Source organism: Diorhabda sublineata, chromosome 6, assembly GCF_026230105.1.
Source record: "Diorhabda sublineata isolate icDioSubl1.1 chromosome 6, icDioSubl1.1, whole genome shotgun sequence".
In the NCBI taxonomy this organism is placed as follows: domain Eukaryota; kingdom Metazoa; phylum Arthropoda; class Insecta; order Coleoptera; family Chrysomelidae; genus Diorhabda; species Diorhabda sublineata.
In genome coordinates, this window is record NC_079479.1 from 29,630,929 (window position 1) to 29,649,760 (window position 18,832).

At 30.3% G+C, this 18,832-nt stretch overlaps 3 protein-coding genes across 9 annotated transcripts in view; 1 reads left to right on the forward strand and 2 right to left on the reverse strand.

The window, feature by feature from the left end:
- LOC130446037 (probable phospholipid-transporting ATPase IA) overlaps positions 1–12,984 on the reverse strand; it is a 55,965-nt gene extending 42,981 nt beyond the window's left edge. For all 6 annotated transcript variants that reach the window (XM_056782020.1, XM_056782023.1, XM_056782019.1 and 3 more), the window contains exon 1: positions 12,751–12,984. In XM_056782020.1, coding sequence (XP_056637998.1) covers positions 12,751–12,808 — 58 coding nt within the window. In that variant the 5' untranslated portion in view covers positions 12,809–12,984. The remainder of the gene's footprint in view (positions 1–12,750) is intronic.
- Positions 12,985–13,798: 814 nt separating this feature from the next.
- On the forward strand, positions 13,799–15,857 carry LOC130446039 (40S ribosomal protein S10-like). Of its 2 annotated transcripts, none has more exons than XM_056782027.1 (3): positions 13,799–13,928; positions 14,121–14,321; positions 15,464–15,857. In XM_056782027.1, exons 2-3 carry the CDS (start codon positions 14,122–14,124, stop codon positions 15,735–15,737), a joined length of 474 nt encoding a protein of 157 aa, XP_056638005.1. In that variant the 5' UTR covers positions 13,799–13,928; position 14,121; the 3' UTR covers positions 15,738–15,857. The 2 variants fall into 2 exon arrangements, with proteins under 2 accessions (XP_056638005.1, XP_056638007.1); XM_056782029.1 differs by having other exon boundaries at positions 13,909–13,986.
- A 1,528-nt stretch (positions 15,858–17,385) lies between these two features.
- On the reverse strand, positions 17,386–18,444 carry LOC130446040 (anaphase-promoting complex subunit 10). The gene is made up of 3 exons (XM_056782030.1): positions 18,211–18,444; positions 17,870–18,106; positions 17,386–17,717 (listed from the first exon to the last, which is right to left on the reverse strand). Exons 1-3 carry the CDS (start codon positions 18,317–18,319, stop codon positions 17,506–17,508), a joined length of 558 nt encoding a protein of 185 aa, XP_056638008.1. The 5' UTR covers positions 18,320–18,444; the 3' UTR covers positions 17,386–17,505.
- Between the last annotated feature and the right edge of the window lie 388 nt (positions 18,445–18,832).

Sequence of the window (18,832 nt, forward strand, 5' to 3'; positions counted from 1 at the left end):
TTTTTCGAATTAGGTAGATTTATGTTATAATTTTATGTTCATTTGTGTGATTACCTTCTATATTATTTCGGTTTCGAATTAAACTTTTTTCAAATAACTGCAAAGTTGTGTTCTATTATTTTTATTAACTACGGTGGATTTACATAACTTTCATCTATATTCCCCTATATTCTGTAAGTTATTTTCATTTGTTTTATTTATGGTTTGGCAAGAGGTCTAAATTAGATGTTTGACAGACGTGAGAAGCTTGATGCGAGCCCCAACTAGTTGTTTCCAGACAAATTTTTGAAGTTCTCTGTTGAAAATAGGTAAGTACTAAAGTACTAACAAGGGTTTGTTTGCTACACAGACAGTTTATGATAATTGTTTGTACATTTTCCATGTTAACAGTGCTCAGCACGCTTAGGTACTAGAGAGTGCTGGGGTGTTGACTACACCCGGGCGCTATATATTCAGCATTTAGTCCAAGCTGTGCATCGTTTGAAAATGCAGTGAGACAATTTTTTGCATTTGACACCAAATAATGGTCTCAAAAAGGCTGCATTCAATATTAAGGCTTTCTTTTTGTATAATTATTTGATAAACAATCTGAATATAAGTTTTGTGTCGACTTTTTATGTTTAAACAACTCGAATTTAGTTAGATGTGAAGCGACACACAAGCTTTTACGATTATAGCACATGAAAAATATAAAGAATTTAATATAATTATAAACTAGGAGAATAATCTCGAAAAGATATGACCGAGAAAGCTTGGGCAGTAGTAGCCAGTGAAGGCTACGGATTAGTTATTTGCATACCAACACTGTTGATTGACATAACTATTGAAAGACGTTACTTTAGTGGGACAACTCAATATGGCATGCTTGTGTCATTTTGAAATTATGTCGCTGTTGCACTGCTTTCTTGGGATAATGGCCTTCGAAAGAGATCGAATTGTTAATCTTGGAGAAACTGGATTATCGATTCCAAAACTAGCTAGTGGAATCAACAGAAGTTTAGGTACTGTCGTCAGATGGTTATAAGGACGAATACGAAGTCCTTGAAATACGAAAAGTTTGTAGTAGACAAAAATAAGTATTTCAAAACATAATTCGAGAAATTCTATATATAAAAAAAATATCAAAAAAGGTCGAATGTAACATTAAATTTCAATGAAAACGATTTATATTGTGTATAGCACAAGTTGTTTGCTTAATATTACATTAACAATGAATTCATACAAATTTTTGATTGATATCAAATTCTTTATCGATCTCAATTCATGATAATTATGTTTTTATATCAAGTATTTCTTATTTTATAAGAAAAAACAAATACTTTGATAAACTACTGCAACAATTTAAAGAACCCGAACACATAAATAACATATAAGGGTTGTCTGAAAAGTTTCCACCGTCTAGTGGTAGCCACTGTTGAATACAGCGCCTCATTAACAATTGACATTCTATGTTATATTTGCTCTTGGGCTTTGGATCCGACTTTGCCCAAAGCTTTTTCATCGACAAATCTGCGTAACTGGATAGAAAGATGAAATGGAATGAGCATATTGACCGCATGACGGAAGAACGAATTGTGAAAATATCAAGGGACAAATCACCAGCAGGACAAAGAAGCCTTGGAAGACCTAGGAAAAGATGGAGTGACAACCTCCCAGGTGACTGAGCAGAGGCAATGATGTGAAGAAAAACAGGCAATGATGCCTATACACAGCAGGAAGAAGAAATCCGCGTAACAGTTTCACCACTGATATTCAGTTTCACATAGAACAATGAAAGTGATGACCATCGCGAATCGAGGAGATCCATTAGACATCGTTTTCAGAGGATTTACGACCATTTAGAACACTTGCACCAATCCTAACAGCAGAAAAATGACGAAATCCTTAAAGAATAAAAATTGGATATATGTTACTCACTTATACACCAGTACCAAGCAACGTGACACAATTTTTGTTTAGACATTCTTTCAGTAAGTAAGTAACCATTCAAGAAAAAGGAGACGAAGACCGATTTGAATAAATGTTATCTTGATGATAGTACGGTAAAGTTTATAGTGATATATTATTTTTTGTTGTAATAAAAAATGACATAGTTTGTAATATTTAAAAGTTGTATAATTCGTACCCTTTTTACGTTTTCAAAAAAAAAACACGTACTTCTATTATATTGAATAAAACGGAACGCTTACGTCAGTAAAACCAATCGTCAATTTTAAATTGGGATCCGGTATACTGCATTATTTATCCTAATTGTAGTAAACTTGGATTAAAAAACATAAACCGAAAAAACCTGATAGCTTATTAGACAGAACCACATTCAAATAAATATTCTTTCGTATTATTTCACATTTTGTAATACAAATTTTTATTTTATTTCCTTATATTCCAAATTATAGCAAGATGTTATTTTATATCAATCACGTACATTAATTCTATTTTGGAAATCTAATTTAAAATGTTGACGCGAAATAAAGAAGCAAAATGATCAGATTTTTGTTTGCAGTATAGTTACAATTATCGGTTTCAAGGTTTGCCTGAAAATATTATTTTGTTTGAGGAATCCAATTTCACTAATTTGTTGTAAATGCAAAATTCAAGCAATTTTATGAGCCATCTGTACTTTGTAAAGAAAAAATAAAAGAAAATTCTGTTAACAACTTGATAAATACCTGTACATCTATGCAATTACAGCAATTTCTCAAAATTTTGTGTACGTTCTATTTTTTTATGGAAAATTGGAAAAAAACTCTCGAATATACTTCAACAGTTTGAACAATTGAAACAATTTCTATAAATTTTGTGAACGTTCTGTATTTTTTTTTTTTTTGGAAAATTGGAGAACATTTTTAAATGTTTATGAACGTATTGATTTTTTTGTGAAATAAAAAAATTTTACAAAGTTAGATTAAAATATGAGTTTTGATTAGTTCATGAATATTTAAAGAGAATTGGAGCAATTTGTATAAGTCTTGTGCATGTTTTAAGACATTTTAAAAAAAAATTTTCGAAAATTCGGCAGTAGTTTGAATATTTATTTGAACAGTTTATTACAATTAACGGTGTTTTCCTAATATTTATGTAAAAATCAAAGGATTTCAGTAAATTTTTTAAACTTTCTGCAAGTTTTTGAATAATGGAAAAAAAAATTCTCCACATTTCAGTAACAATTTGATTTTTTTCTAAAATTTGAACAGTTTTTCGACAGTTCAGTTAGTATCTAAACATTTAAGAACAACTGAAGCAGTTTCTGTAGAGTTTCTAAGAATTTCTATGAATTTGTAAAAATTTCTCTTTAATTCAAAAACAGTGTGGATTTCTTTCTCAAAATTTAATCAGTTTTTCGATAGTGCGATTAGTACACAAACATTTGAGAAATGAATTAAAGCAGTTTCTGTGGAGTTTCTAAGAATTTCTAAAGAATTTTTAAAAATTTCTCTATAATTCAGTTACATTTTAATCTTTATACTCCCAAAATTTGACAATTCCGAATATTTTTTGAAAATTCAAGCAATTTCTGGAAACTTTGGGTACGTTCGGAATTTTAACCTTCGATAACAGTGTCGATTTTTTTCGCAAAATTCAAGCAATTTCTCAGCAGTTCGGTATTATTCTGTAAAATTCTAAGAATTTCTCAAATACTATATAGTTTTAATAACATCGCTCATACTCAAATGCCATAATTTCAAGGTAATCGGAAGTTACGATTGTACAATCAAAATTAATAAATGACATTTTTGTTTTTTTTTTTAATATATCCTACATTTTTATTAATATGCCTCAAAAACTGGATAAACTACAGAAATATATTCAAGCTGTTCTAAAATCGACTTGACTAATTTTTATTTCCAATTTTTAGAATTGTGTATTAACTTTGTGGTACAGTGTATCATACCATCATGAATTCCAAATAAATGCAGCCACTGTATTACGTATTTTTTAAATTTCAAATTGTATTTTTTGCTTTTTAAAATTTTCGCGCTTTCCCAAAACAGTTCCATTTAAATCACGATGATAAGTTGAAAAATTAGCGTCATACATTTATCCAACCCCACACAAAAAATTATTGTTTCACTAATTTCACACATGTTGCGCTTTTCTAACAACTAGGATAAAACGATAAAAATAATTTTGATTTGTTTCAGTTATCACAGAATTTGTCGAATTTTCACTATAATAATTGAAATAGTATTCGCGCCATGTACGGAATGTTTGTTAATAAAATGCAACATTCCGTATCAATATTTAGTTGAACACTTGGTATAATCAACAGGAAACGATTACAGATTCGATAACAGTTTCTAGGATACAACCTTTACTTTTAAAAAGTGAATTAACCTACAAAAATCGTTACACTTACCATTGTTTAAAATTTCCCGGTCGTATATTTAGAAAAACACCATACTAACGCTTACAACTCATCGAGAACAACTAGATACTACCTACATTTGCGTTGGAAAGCAAGAGGACGACGTCCTTCGTTATTTCGCTGTACTTGTCAGACGAAACGAACTAAAAAATAATATAGTGGAAAATTGCGATCATAGCGTCCCTCACTCCTCCTGCTGGTGTCCGAAAAACTTCAATCACGAATCGAAAAACAAAAGAAATAACTATATATACTTTTCTTATGTATACGAGGTGTGGCGCGTACATTTTCAATCAATAGACCCAGGACATGGAACGCCTCTATTATTTAGAAAAAAATGTTGCTACCGGGTTTGTAGAAGAGTCCAAATTACCGTTGTATTTACATTGTTGTCTAACCTTTCCTTTTTCTGACAATATTTTTATTTCCGGTGTAAGTTTACGTTGCAATAGTATTTTACAAGGTCATGTTAAACTATCAAAAAAAGCCATTGAAGACGATGTCAAAGTGAATATTTTCTCAACTGTCCAGGAAATCCATCAAGTAGTGTGTATCATAGACTTGTCTCAAATATAGAAACAGAAGAAAACAGAAGAGCGTCTGGTGAATAGAATGCAATTAAGCGATGAATAATTTAGACTGAAACTTAACAGCTCTATGTACAAATCTTCTTTCTGATGAATCAACATTAGGAAAGGTAATATCAGAAAACTTCGAGGAATGCTTGAGATTGTTGTCATGCTGGAAGATAGACTTTCTGCCGATCAGATGCTCGCCTACATTTTCGTTTAATATTTTTTATAGCTTTCTATCTTCTATGTTTTACAGTCGGGATTACACATCCGTTCTTCCTTTGACCTGCTCACAAATACTTTTCTCTTAGACCCAAAAACACCAAATTTCCACTTATCACTCCATAAAACTCTCTCCTACTCTTCATGCGTTCAATTTTTATGTTCTTTAGCCCACCGCAATCTCTAAATTTTATTTTGACCTCTTAAAAGAGGTTTCTTCTCTACCACCCTTTCATAAAGGCCAGATTTTCACTGTAGAAGTACTCAAATGTAGATCCCTTGATTATTTAATATGAGCTGCTATCTTAGGGCCCGTGAGTTGTCGATCACGTTTATTGCTAAATACAATACGTTTATTTTCAGTGGTTGTGGTTTTTCGAGAGAAAAGCTCCTGGTGGATGCATTTTTTTTCACGTTGTGGTCCACAGTACGTCGCGGTATTCTCAATTTGGCGTGAATGGTACGATTACTTTTGGTAAGACTATGAAGATTTGCGATTAATACACGACCGACAGTTTCTGGATTTTACTCATTTTAAAACTTAGAAGTCTGAATTTGCAAGAAGGAAAACAATTTGAACACGAACTCCTCAAAAAGTTGTTTTGGTCCAAAAAATATAAATCACATCACGTTCTTACGTCGGACAGGGCATTCTTGGACTAAACTACAATCATAAACACCAAAAAAATCATTCGCAGTTACAGAATAATATACAAATCAGCCGGTAATTGCGAGTTTTAAATTTGTTTAGCTGTATTATTTTGAAATTTAACGAATGGATTATGGAGTGGACACAAACCTTTGACCGATAGTTCCTTGGATTTACACATTTGAAAACTTGAAGTCTGAATTTGCAAGAATTAAAACAATTTGATTACGAACTTTCAAATAAATGTATTGATCCTAGAAGTATATAAACCATAGCACGCTCTTGCGTCGGACAGGGCTTTCTTGGACTAAACTACAATCATAAACCCCGAATAAATCATTCACAGTTACAGAATAATTTACAAATCAGCCGGTACTTCCAAGTTTAAATTTATTCAAGTGTATTATTTTGAAATTTAACAAAAGGATCATGGGGTGGATAAAAACCTTTGACTGATAGTGTATATTATTTTATTCGTCTTGAAGAGACCTATGACCTATGAAATTGAAAAAATTGAAATATATAGACGATTTTTTTATCAATTAGCTACGTAAATAGTTGACGAAACTTGTCATAACATATAATGTAAAAGTAAAAAATAGCAGAATTTTTCTTTATCTCTCAAATCCGTAAAAAATGATAACATTAATTAAAAGAAAAAAGCCAAACAAAACTAATACGAAATCTATGAATAAATAAACACGTGGTTGTATAGAAAAGAAATGCTTCTCAGACTTAACTGGCGTCGCATCGGTTAACGAACCCGTGGCGTTTGAGACAGATCTTGACTTACAGCACCACTTGTTTGACTTCCGAGTCGGGTGATGTTTCTCCGAATTATTTAAGAATTCACTTTTTTCTTTCAATTAGGCACCGGAATCTAGCATTACATTTAAATCGCCTAGAGCAAAGGGTTAAACTCGTGTCGAGTCCATTTTAGAATTGTCTTCCGTTACAATCAAATTGCCCCCTGTAGGGGGTGGACCACACGTTGGCAAAAAGGCTTTAAACAGTGATATACGAGGATGTATTGATATCTAGTTAGCCTAGACCAGTTCCATGCATAAAGAAAATAATGCGTTACCATAGCAACGAACGATAACTTATTGGAAGTCTCAGTGTAAAGTTTGACGTCAAAAAAGTGAAGCAGAGTTACGCAATAAATTAAAAGAAAAAAGATGTCAACTGAAATTGTGAGAATCGAAAAAATTGGAGTATCATCAAATACCTGTATTTAAGAGGGTTAAGAGATAAGCAGATTTACGAAGATATGCTTAAAACCCTTCGTATACGACCGTGAAAAATTGGACTGCAAGCTTCAAAAGAGGTAAATTTTCCATTGAAGATGATGACCGATCGGGAAGGCCAGTTTCTGTGTCATTCCCCGAAAATATCGATGCAGTTCATGACATGATTTTATCAGACCGTCGAATTGGGCTAAAACGGATATCTGAAGCACTGAACGCGTTCATCATATAGTTCACGTCAATTTGGACATGAGAAAAATTGCTGCAAAATGGATCCCCAAATGTTTGAATGTTGACCAAAAGCGTGCAAGGGTAGAAGCATCGTGTTCGATCTGTGCTCGATTTGAAAACGATATAGACTTCTTAAACCGAATTGTTACTATGGATGAGACTTGGGTACATTTCTAGGATCCAGAAACAAAGCAACAATTGATGGAATGGCGACATTCTGTTTGTCCAAGACCTGAGAAGTTTCGTGTCCAAAAATATGCTGGAAAAGTTCTTGCTACAGTTTTTTGGGATTTGCCATGGAGTAATCATGGGTAAAACAATAACTGGAGATTACTATTTGACATTACTGACCACTCTACAGGAAAAAATTAAAGAGAAAAGACGCGGAAAGCTATTCAAAGTTGTTTTGTTTTTGCAGGACAACGCCCCTGCAAACAAATCTCATGTTGCCATGCAAAAAATTCGTGATTTAGGGTTTGAATTACTAGAACACCCCCCTTATTCACCAGATTTGGCTCCGTACGACTATCATCTCTTTCCTCAACTGAAAAAAAGTATAAAAGGTCGTAAATTTTCTTCCAACGAGGAGGTAATAAAAGCTGTGGAGGTCTGGTTTGCAGAGCAAGAAGAAACATTTTTTTTGGAAGGTCTAGAGACGTTGCAGGTTCGAGGTAATAAATGTATTCAATTAAGAGGAGAATAAGTTGAGTGATAAAATATTTTGGCATTGAAATTTTGTTTAGTTCTATAGTGTGCTAAGAATTTTTCAATATATCCTCGAAAACATTGAAGTACTGAACAAGAAAAAATGCGTGGTAACCACATATCAATTTTTTTCTAAAATTATCTTTACCTACGCCAAATATTCAGAGCTATTTCCTTTAGTATTAAACTTTACATACAAGAATTCTTTCGCGTGAATAAAAATTATGAAAATTAACCATTAGAATGTATAAATATGGATATTTTTAATAAATAAATTTCGTAGAATAAGACATGTTGGAATAAAATATCGTAACAAAAATAATTTCCTGTTGAAAAATTATAATAAAAAGTTAGTTGCTGATAACACAAACTAGCTATTAATCTTGTATAAAATGTTTGGAAAAATACTTCCCGCCTTGTGCTTCGATGTAATTTTAACGATCCGTAACATTTTTTATGACATTTTCTATTTTCCGACCAAGGAAAAGGTGATGATCGATAAATAGAACAAAATTTACTACCTTCTGGGTATGTTGACTTTTCAAACAACTCGTAAAAACCACGTACTCATGCCCTTTCAATATCAATTTTCTGTTCAATAAAAATATCATGTTATATAAAGAGGAAAATCGTTGGAGTTTGGAAAACTTAAGGTATACGAGGTTCGAAAATTGAGAGATAAAACCAATTCTTGAATTGAACAACCGTTTTCTTATGTAGCAAAATGACGTCGCTACAAAAGATTGTTCAATTCAGGGAAAAGGAACAATCATGGAAACTTACAAATAAAAATCAGTTCATTGAAATTACAATGTGACGTGGCGCATCGTAATGATGCAAGATACAAATATTTTTCATATTTGGTATCACGAGAGTTTTTATACAATTTCGCTTTGAAAGTGTTAATTTACTGTTTGGCCTTTAGACACAAAATCTTTATGGACAGCTTCTTGATTAATCAATAAAAACAAATCAGGATGCATGTTTGACTTTCCCATTCTTGATTTTTTCGGGATTTGGGAAGTTTGGCTTGATGACATGGCTCATAAAATGAGGATCACTTTATGTCGATCTCAAGAATTAAAAGCACATGTGCCTCCGTTCTTTATATTAATAGCATATAAAGTTTGGCGGACGCGCGTGGTACAAAGGTTATAAGGCGGCATCCTCTGTACAGCTTTTATAGGATAATTACATCGTGTTATACCTGTTAGGAAGTTAGTAAAAATTGGATGTCATAGTGAACAAATCGGAATAATAAAAACTGTGAATTTGAATAAATTAGTATATAAGCATTTAGTGATAAGTTCATAGTTTAGTGTATTTGGTGTTATTAATAAGAAATTAGGTAAGTAAGATTATAATACCGATTTCTCGAAAGTGTAATGAGAGCTCAGACTTGATAATTAATGAAAAATTATTTTTTTACGATATATTTAGGAACCATTGCCAGGATCCCGAATTAAAATGCAGTATCAGCTTCAAAATTGTTTTTTTTTTTCAATTTTCAAGAATTTCATTTTCGGTCCTATATCTTTTTGGAACAAAGTAGAACAACATTCAAAATTTCAGAGTGTGGTTCCAACTTCTTTGGAGTACTCATATTTCACACACTTCTTATTCCTTATTATATTCCTACGAACTCGTTCACGAAATAAACCGTGAAGACAGTCCTGTTCGGTTATGATGGAGAAGGCTAAAGTTTGGCGCATGCGAAGAAAATACTGTTTACATGTTTTGTACTTAAAGCGACGATTTGTTTATATTGTTTTTGTAGAATCAATTTCTTCTATTTGTTGGTTTACTTTCTAGAACCGATTTATCGAGAAATTCTTTTTGTATAAATACTTGTTTATTTATCAGCGAGCAAGTTATAAATTATAAAGTTAGTGAATGGTAAGTATTAGTGGATAATTATGATAAATAGTTAAGTAGTAAGTAGTGCCTATTATATTGTTTTTTTATTGTAAGTATTCACCTCACCGTTTAAATAGTTTAAATAAATCAGAAGAAAAACATTACAATATACATAACTTGAGCACTGTATATATAAAAATATTTATTTATACAATGAGATATATCAATATGGATCATTGTTATCTAGAATTATTCAGATATCATATATTTCGTGTGGGTAAAGGATGAATAGAAGCTTGGATTGATTTTTATATCGGATTTCTTAAATTTATTCAATTATACTGTATATTAGTATTTCCTATGTCTTGTCTTGTTGGTATTTGTGATTTTTTCAGTCGAATACTAATTGGATAAAATGATAATGAATAGATGAAATAAAATGCAATCACACTGACCTCTGGAAGATGTGTGATTTCTATGAAAATAACGTTTTTCATGGATACATTTTCATCCTTAAAATTTAAAGACAAAACGTTAATAACAAATTTCTGTTTCTACCATCTACACTTTGCACATCAAAACAAACAAATCGTTAAGTTATGAGGAAAAAGACATTATTTACAATATTAAAAATGAACATGTTATTATTATTATGACTTATTTATATTACACCTAACTATGCTCTCAAAGTGACAATCAATGTGAGAAATCGAGAACTGTAACTTCATTCATTTGCAAATTATGTCATTATATAAATTTTTTTCTAGCCTTGTACGTTATTTCGCATATTTAAATTAGATCATAAAATTTCTATAGTCTTTATAAAAAAATTAGAATGATCTAATGTTAAACAAAAATATTCTAATCTGTGTTTGTCAATTTCCTATAAATCCTGCTGATGTAAATATATTTATGAAATCATCTTCATCAATGTTGTTAATTAAAAAGTGAATTTTATTTTTATCATTGTCTTCATGAATCCTATTAATCGTTTTCTGGATTCATTTATATATTTGCACAAAGTCAGAATTATCCTTGAACTGAAAGACACTCCTTGAATCACTTTTGCCATCTGCTAGTATCTGATTTGACATCTATTGTCTCGCCCAGTGTCACTCAACAAATCTTTTTCATTTCTGTTAATTTTATAATGGAAAAGGGGCTTGGTGACCCAGGCACGCAAACAAAAAGCTGAGGGCTAGAGCAAATAAAGGGGGAGAAAGTGAACAGACCTTGTACTAAATACTTTGGTTTCAAGTAGAGGGAATGTATAAAACATGGTTTATATAAAATGACATGTTCAATAAAATAATAATTTTAGAGTATGTTAACATTAGAGATATAGAGATTTAATCACAAGTATTTGTTTTGAAGGTTTTACAACTGACATTTTCACCTTTTCAATAAATTTCACGACCAAGTTCTAGGTATCAATCTCATATGTAAATAATTTGAGTATAATTAAGTTAAATACATGCAAATAGTTGGTGAATATATATAGATAACAAAGTTTGTTGTTATATTACTGATAATAGCTGGATTTAATTTCACAAATCTAGCAATTTAAAGCTCTTAATTTTAATAGGAATATCCTCCACATCGCGGAATCTTTTCTCCAGTCCTATAGAAAAAAATTCATACCTCATCATTAAATGGTTGAACAGAAAAATGTTCTTGGGGAATTTTTTAGGAAATTATATATTTTCTCTAAACCTCACCATTTGAATGAAGATTTTTTTGGGAAAAATTCCATTTTTGTTTATGAATTTTATAAGATGACAATAAGTGACTATTATAAAAGGCACAACACAAATTTTTTGTACAAAATGAACTGCTCTATAAAAGCGTTCAATAAATATTCATCATCAAACTCTTATGTGTACTGATTTAAAGGGTTTTTGATTAAATAATAATAAAAAATTCAACTCAATTTATAATTTTGAGAAAATTTTCATTACAAATATAATTTTAGACAAAAAAATGTCCTATCAGTAATAAAATAGTTATTTATTTCAGTTTTCAACTGTTATTTTTCAAACAAGTAGAGTAATTTTTTCAATGCTCTTTAACAACTTGAAAGAATATTTTTTGTACAATTAATTAATTATAAGAATTAATTTTATACTATTGGACATTAAAGCTATTAAAATTAAAAGCTAATATTTCATTGGAATTTTTTATGCTCTCTAGCAAGCCATTTTTCCATGCCACTTGTAAAAAAAATAATTGTTTTTTTTGACCCACCCTAACCAATATAGAATTCAAACTTAATTGTTTTTAAACTGAATAATAAACTTTGGTGAGATTTCAGAATTTTGTTCTCAATGTATTGAAGTATAAAAAACTAGGGAAATGAATGTTTTCAAGCAATGTAATACTGTTAATTAGCAAGTAATATAAAAGCATTTAATTATGAGCAATATAGAATATATGCTTTATTTTGCTATTTTTAGTGTTCATTTAATTTACACTACAAGCAAATGTAAATAATCCCATACATTCTCTAGAAATTTATATTAATACTATCAGCAAGCAAATTATTCAGTATGTCATACTTAAATGCGGACCCCTAATTTCTAAAAAAATTTTTAAAACAAGAAAAAAACATCTAGGTAAGTATAAAAGCAGACATATATTATATAGAATTATATAAAAACGTACCTAAACGCATCATCGTCATTTTTGGCTATATTTATTCATTGATAATACATAGATAAACCCTGTATCACTCTTTTTTCTGTGACTATAAAAAGTAATTTTTAAATTTTGTCTGCTATTAGAATTCAGATAATTTTCTAAACATATTTAAACGACTATTTTAATGATAAACTTTGAAAAAATAGTACATATGAAATAATCTAAGGATTGTGTTGATAACACTTAACCTTCAAAATAATTTACCTTTAAAGCTTTTTACAATAGTGCTGTAATTTCTTCTACCGTTGTAAAATGTTAACATAATCTCACCGCTTGCACAATAAATATTTCTATTCCCAATAAAATTTCATTACAAAAATAAATATTACACTTTTAAAACTTAACACATATTTGACATTTACATTTAAACTGACTGCAGGCACTTTTTTACACATAGTTAGAATCTGGTTGTCGGATTGGCTGGACATATAATATAGTATTATGTCCAATTCCATAATAATTCAAGTTGTTTAAATATACATTTATTCATCTACATAGCATGACATATTAAGTTAAGGAAAATGAAGTGTAACCTAAAAATTGTGCTATTTATTTCTGTTAGAATACGCTAAAATCTGTGTAAACAGGCCTTAAGATTAATTTATTGTAGGGTTGCATAACTTGTTTTTCTTTTTACCCTTAAAAACTTTGAGAGAATGTTTTTCCGAGAATAATTTAGAAGATGTTAGGGTTATTCCAAATAGAATGTGTTAGATAAAAGCATTTTAAGTTAAATAAAAGATTAAATAGACTCCATAGTCTAATTATTTCCACGAAAATTTCAAGTCATTTTTGCTAGAAATCCCGATGACGCTTCATATTCAACCCATATAAAATCGTTACCATATTACATCCCAGGTACCATTGACGGACTAATAACATAAATAACTATTCCCCATGTAAACTAAAGTAAATAGTGGAAACATGATGTTTAACATCTAATTAATGTTTAGTGCATTCTATCTCCGTTTTGTTGGTAAATATGTGTGTTGCTGATTTTTCAATCTGTCCATTTGGAAACTTATGTTTTACTTTGAACAGAAAATGGCTCTCCAATGTTTTGGGGATTCGAGGATAAGGAGTAACAAAAAAGATTATTTACATCTTCAGTGGCAAAATGTTTATAAATAATCTTGAAATATATCGTTTTTTCTCAGGTTCTTTTTTTTAATAAACTCCTGTATGTCTATATTTTGAAATAAATCATAAAATATTACGGTGAAAATTCTGAAAGCTTGTATCGAAGCCAATCTAACATAAACTACTCCCCAAAAATTGACTAAGCATTGACGTTGACAGCCATTCTTCTTTCAATAACAAACTCTTTTCTCTTATCACATCTCTCTTTTTGACTTTTGACAACCTGGAAAACAGTGTTCAAAGTAAGTAATGTTGAAAATCTTTTTTAATTTATAACATCTTTCAATTTAATTATTCAAAGTAAGTGTTAAAAGTACATGTTAGTAATATAAGTGTAATTGTAATGTATATTTCTGTACTTTGAGACATTAATATTTCCTATTTTATAACCTTTAAATTTGCTCTTTGGACATTATTTGCTTCGTTTTTTTTAGAATGTTGATGCCAAAAAAGAACAGAGTGGCTATTTATGAATACCTCTTTAAGGAGGGTGTTATGGTAGCGAAAAAAGACTACCATGCACCAAAACATCCTGAACTAGATACCATACCCAATCTTCAGGTTATTAAAGCTTTACAATCTTTAAAATCAAAAGGATATGTAAAGGAACAGTTCGCATGGAGGCACTATTATTGGTAAGTCCATCTCTATTACTTTTATTCTTAAACTATTCATTACATTCTCTATAAACAAACTTATGTAGATTCTACACAATTTGAGTAAAGATCCTCTATCATTACTGAATACATAGAAACATTGTCATGTTATTTTCTATTATATCAAATAATAATGAACTTACAAAAAATGGATACACATTTATGCAATTGGTTGTTTACTTACTATCTTATTGTACATAATCCATTAACTTTTTTGCTTGTTAATTTTTTTAACAACTGTCCTTGATTATTTAATCCCTCTGGATCATAAGTTATAAGAAATCTGTGCTTATGTGCTGTTGTATTCTTAACATGTTAGCACCAATTTCACTACCTTTTAAAAACATTTCATATTTTTGTAAAAAGCTCTTAAATTCTATTGACTTCTATTCATTTTTAAAGGAATTCCTTAAATAAGAAAGAAAGTCCATGATAATTTGTTTTCAAATTGTTCTTCAAATATGTAACATTTTTGAAATAAGAATTACACATTTTGTTCAAGTTACAAAGGCTAAATAGTTTGAGATACCACATATTTAGAGATTCAGTGGAAGGGAATAGTATTTTTTTTACTTACTGAGGATTGGGACATAACGAGGTTTAGGTTACAGAGATTCCATTGTATAAAACATCAATTGAAGAAAATATAGCAAATGGCACACTTCTGATAAAATTCTCTTGATGCATTGATTGGTAGGGATTCTCAGGAACAAATTCACCCTTTTAATACATTGGAAAGTTTGTAAAAAACATTTCAACTCTTTAATTATGCAAGTTCTAATGAACCAACTGCTAAAGAGTTGTGTATATTGCCAAATATTTATAACAGTTGTTATTTGTTTACAAAATAAATGATAGACATCCACACATGCTACATCATCCACACATGAGATATCATTTTGGAGAACTAATTTTATATCAGCCAGTGCATTTAGTGGTAAATTCAAACATAATAGCCCTGATTTATTTTAGGAGTATTAAAATCTTGTTTTTAATGGGAATGATATATTATCAACCATATTCAAAAATTTTTTTTAAATATGTAGAATAAAAAGTTTGCTTTTGTTCAGAAGTCATGCCTAAATGATTTTTGGGAGAATATTTGATAGTAAATTTTTTAGGTACTTAACAAATGCAGGTATTGAATATCTTCGAACATTCTTGCATTTGCCACCTGAAATTGTGCCTTCAACATTGAAACGCCCTGCAAGAGCGGAAACTACACGTCCTAGGCCCGCAGCTCTTCGGTCAGAAGGCTCCAAACCATCAGAAGATCGTGCTGGATACAGAAGAACAACCGGTGGTCCTGGTGCTGATAAAAAAGCTGATGTTGGTCCTGGAACAGCTGATGTTGAGTTCAGGCAGGGATTCGGGCGTGGAAGAGCACCACAATAGATAGAATTTTATTTTAAGTTTTATAAAATGATTATCTAATAAAAAAATGGCACCAATAAATTGTTTCATACATTTTTTTGGAGAGCAGGTGATTTTAAATACAAAAATTTAGTATTTGGAGATTGTCTTTGATTTGCTGATATGAAATAATGGCCTATAGGATTTTATCGGGGTTCTTACAGGTTTTCCTTTAAAAAAAATTCAGGATATTTCCAGGTCTAAACATGATTTCCAAGACACTTTCAAACCAATGAAAGTTCCAAGTTCATCACTTGTAATTTCATTATTTATTGGTACACTTACTAATAAATGTTGCAGGATAAGTACAAGATTAAAATTTTTAGAAATATTTGTCAGTATATGATTAAGAATAAAGGTCTACCCAAAAAAATAGCCTCAATTATATAATTAGGATCAACTTAATAAAGTCTCCATGCACTACTGTGCAGATGGTGTAATGTTTTTTCGGGCTAACCAATGATGGTTAACTATATTCTTCATATTAAAAACTATTTTGCTACTTAATAACAAAAATTTTAATTCTTAATTTATAACCAACAACAATCTCATCATGTTGGTAGGTTAACATACACAAGTTAAAAATCTCAATTCACTACTTTGGAAGAAACTATTTGTTGAGCAAGAAAATAATGAATTGAACATTGTTCCAATAATCCGAATACCGTACTACAATTGAGTAATTTGATAAGTTAATGGAAGTTCAAGTATCTAAGGGACACTTGGAATCACTTAAACTATGATGTTGGTTTCCATTAGGATCGATTAGTGTACAACTCTTAAGTACTGAATCTTAATGAATACAATAATAACTAGAAATTAGGTAAGAAAATTTATGGTCCTTCACAGTCACATTAATTAAGACAAAATTTAGGTAATACGAGACGATACGTTAATGGAGGGTAAAACTAGTCACTCTTTGTATCATTAACTATATGATTAAGAGATCCTAACGGTTTCCATCAAGAGCAGTGAGATATTTACACAAAAGGTTGTACCTCTGAGTTACATTCTTGCAATGTTGCCTAATTTTATATTTGGCTGGCAGAGATCTTTGTCTTCTATTTCATACGCACCCAGGTGTATTCTTTCACACTTTGAGATAATGTGGATAGAAGTTTTGTTCTCTGTGCAACAAAATCTGCATATTGCTTTATCTCCTAAGTCTAACGTTTTTAGTTGTCTATCGAGACTAAAGTGCCCTGATAGTATTTGTAGAATGTTCTTACTTGGGTTGATACATTCAGCAGATGTTCCTTGGTTAAGTTTCCCAGGAGAGTCTTTGCCTGCCTCAGCTCCTGTAGGTTGTCCTAATAATTGATTTTGCTCCTATATACCTTCTTTTTCAGTAGTTTTTCCATTGTTATGTAGCAGATAGCACAGAAGATTTCGGGTCCCATGAAGGGCTTGTTAGCCCCTACTTTAGCAATTAACAATGAAAATTTTATGTGTATTGATTTTTCACAATGTCACAATTTTTAACTGTTATGTGGGAAGTGGTGGTTCCCTATTCAGTTAAGTATATCCAACTTTAATAAATTAGTTTCTTTCTACTTTTCATCAATAATTGCCTGTGTTTCCAGCTAGCTAAAGAAAAATGTAGATACAGGATTCAACAAAAAATCCAAAATAATACCAAATTGTTTAATGTAAAAAACAATATAAAAGAACATATCACAGTATTTTTTCTATATTCGAATTAAAAGAAAATAATGACAATTATATGTTTTTTTTGTCAAGTCCACTTATTTTATCTTATTGTAGCATGCTGTTGAAATTCTATAGTGGAGAAATTCAAAAAGTTATCTATAGGTACTCCTGGGTTTTCTATGGGACTGTGTATTTTGATTTGCCTCATATGAGTATCTCGTCCATTCTGATGGTTGCTAGTTACAGCTATTTGTATCATAAAAACTCTTATTGGTTTATCCCTAATGTCTTTAATTGGTATATGCACCCAACCTAAAACAGTTTAAAAATTTATTAAGAAACTAGGGTATGTGTTTTGAAATTAAACTTTGTTCTAGCTATTATCAATAAAAGTACATGATGTATGGGAATGTATAAAAGAATTGAAAGAAGTATTAATAAGTTCAACAGACATTTGATATTACCTGATGGTTCAGTTAACATTACAACTTCAATTTCTTGTATATCATTAAAATGAGTCCCTACTCTTATAGAAATTCTACTTGGTGTGTAGCTCTCGTCCAATTTGTAATCAGTATATATATAAATATCACTAATAGTAGTTTTTTTTTGGAATTGAATGTTTACCAAATGAGGTAACTGTCCATCGGACTGCCAATATGTGTCTGCTCTATCGTCTCTAAGTTGATCCACTCCAAAACCTACAGAAAATATTTAGAAATCATCAGTGATCAAAAAATATATAAATTCAAATTACACAAATATTTTTAGTAATTGATTAAGGAAATACTTAATAAATACGAACCTGGTTTACATGAGGATAAGCTCCAAATAGCTTGTGATCCAACCTCTCTTACGTTACCAGTTCTTTCGTTTTTAATAGGATCAACTTCTCCACCAGTTTTCAAAGACATTTTGATTAATAACGCTTATGAAACACGCTTTACAACTTGTATATTTAATATTATTTTAAACATCCCCGATCAATTTCTAAATAATCAGAATTTCTTCTTCTTTTTTGATATATCAAGTATTGTCTGTCATATTCTGTCCTACCTAGTAGGCAACTTAGCGAACATTGTTGAATATATGAACAATTATGATCGAAATGATTTTGTTGAATATATTTGATAAAGGTATAATAATTGAATATGAAGAGCTGAAACATCAATAATAACTATATGACCGTTGAAAAATTGGAAAAATTAATCTTATATTATGGAATATATTGACCTAACTGAAAAAATTGATGAGTTAAAATATATCCTCTGAATCTTGTTGACGCATTATCTGTTTTGAATTTTGATCTAAATATATACTTAATTCATTTATTGTTTGTAATATGTCTCTTTAAGATGAGGAAGGACAAGGGAAAGTGAATTTTTCTTCTTATTCTATGTATCTATACAACAAGCAAAACTTATCAT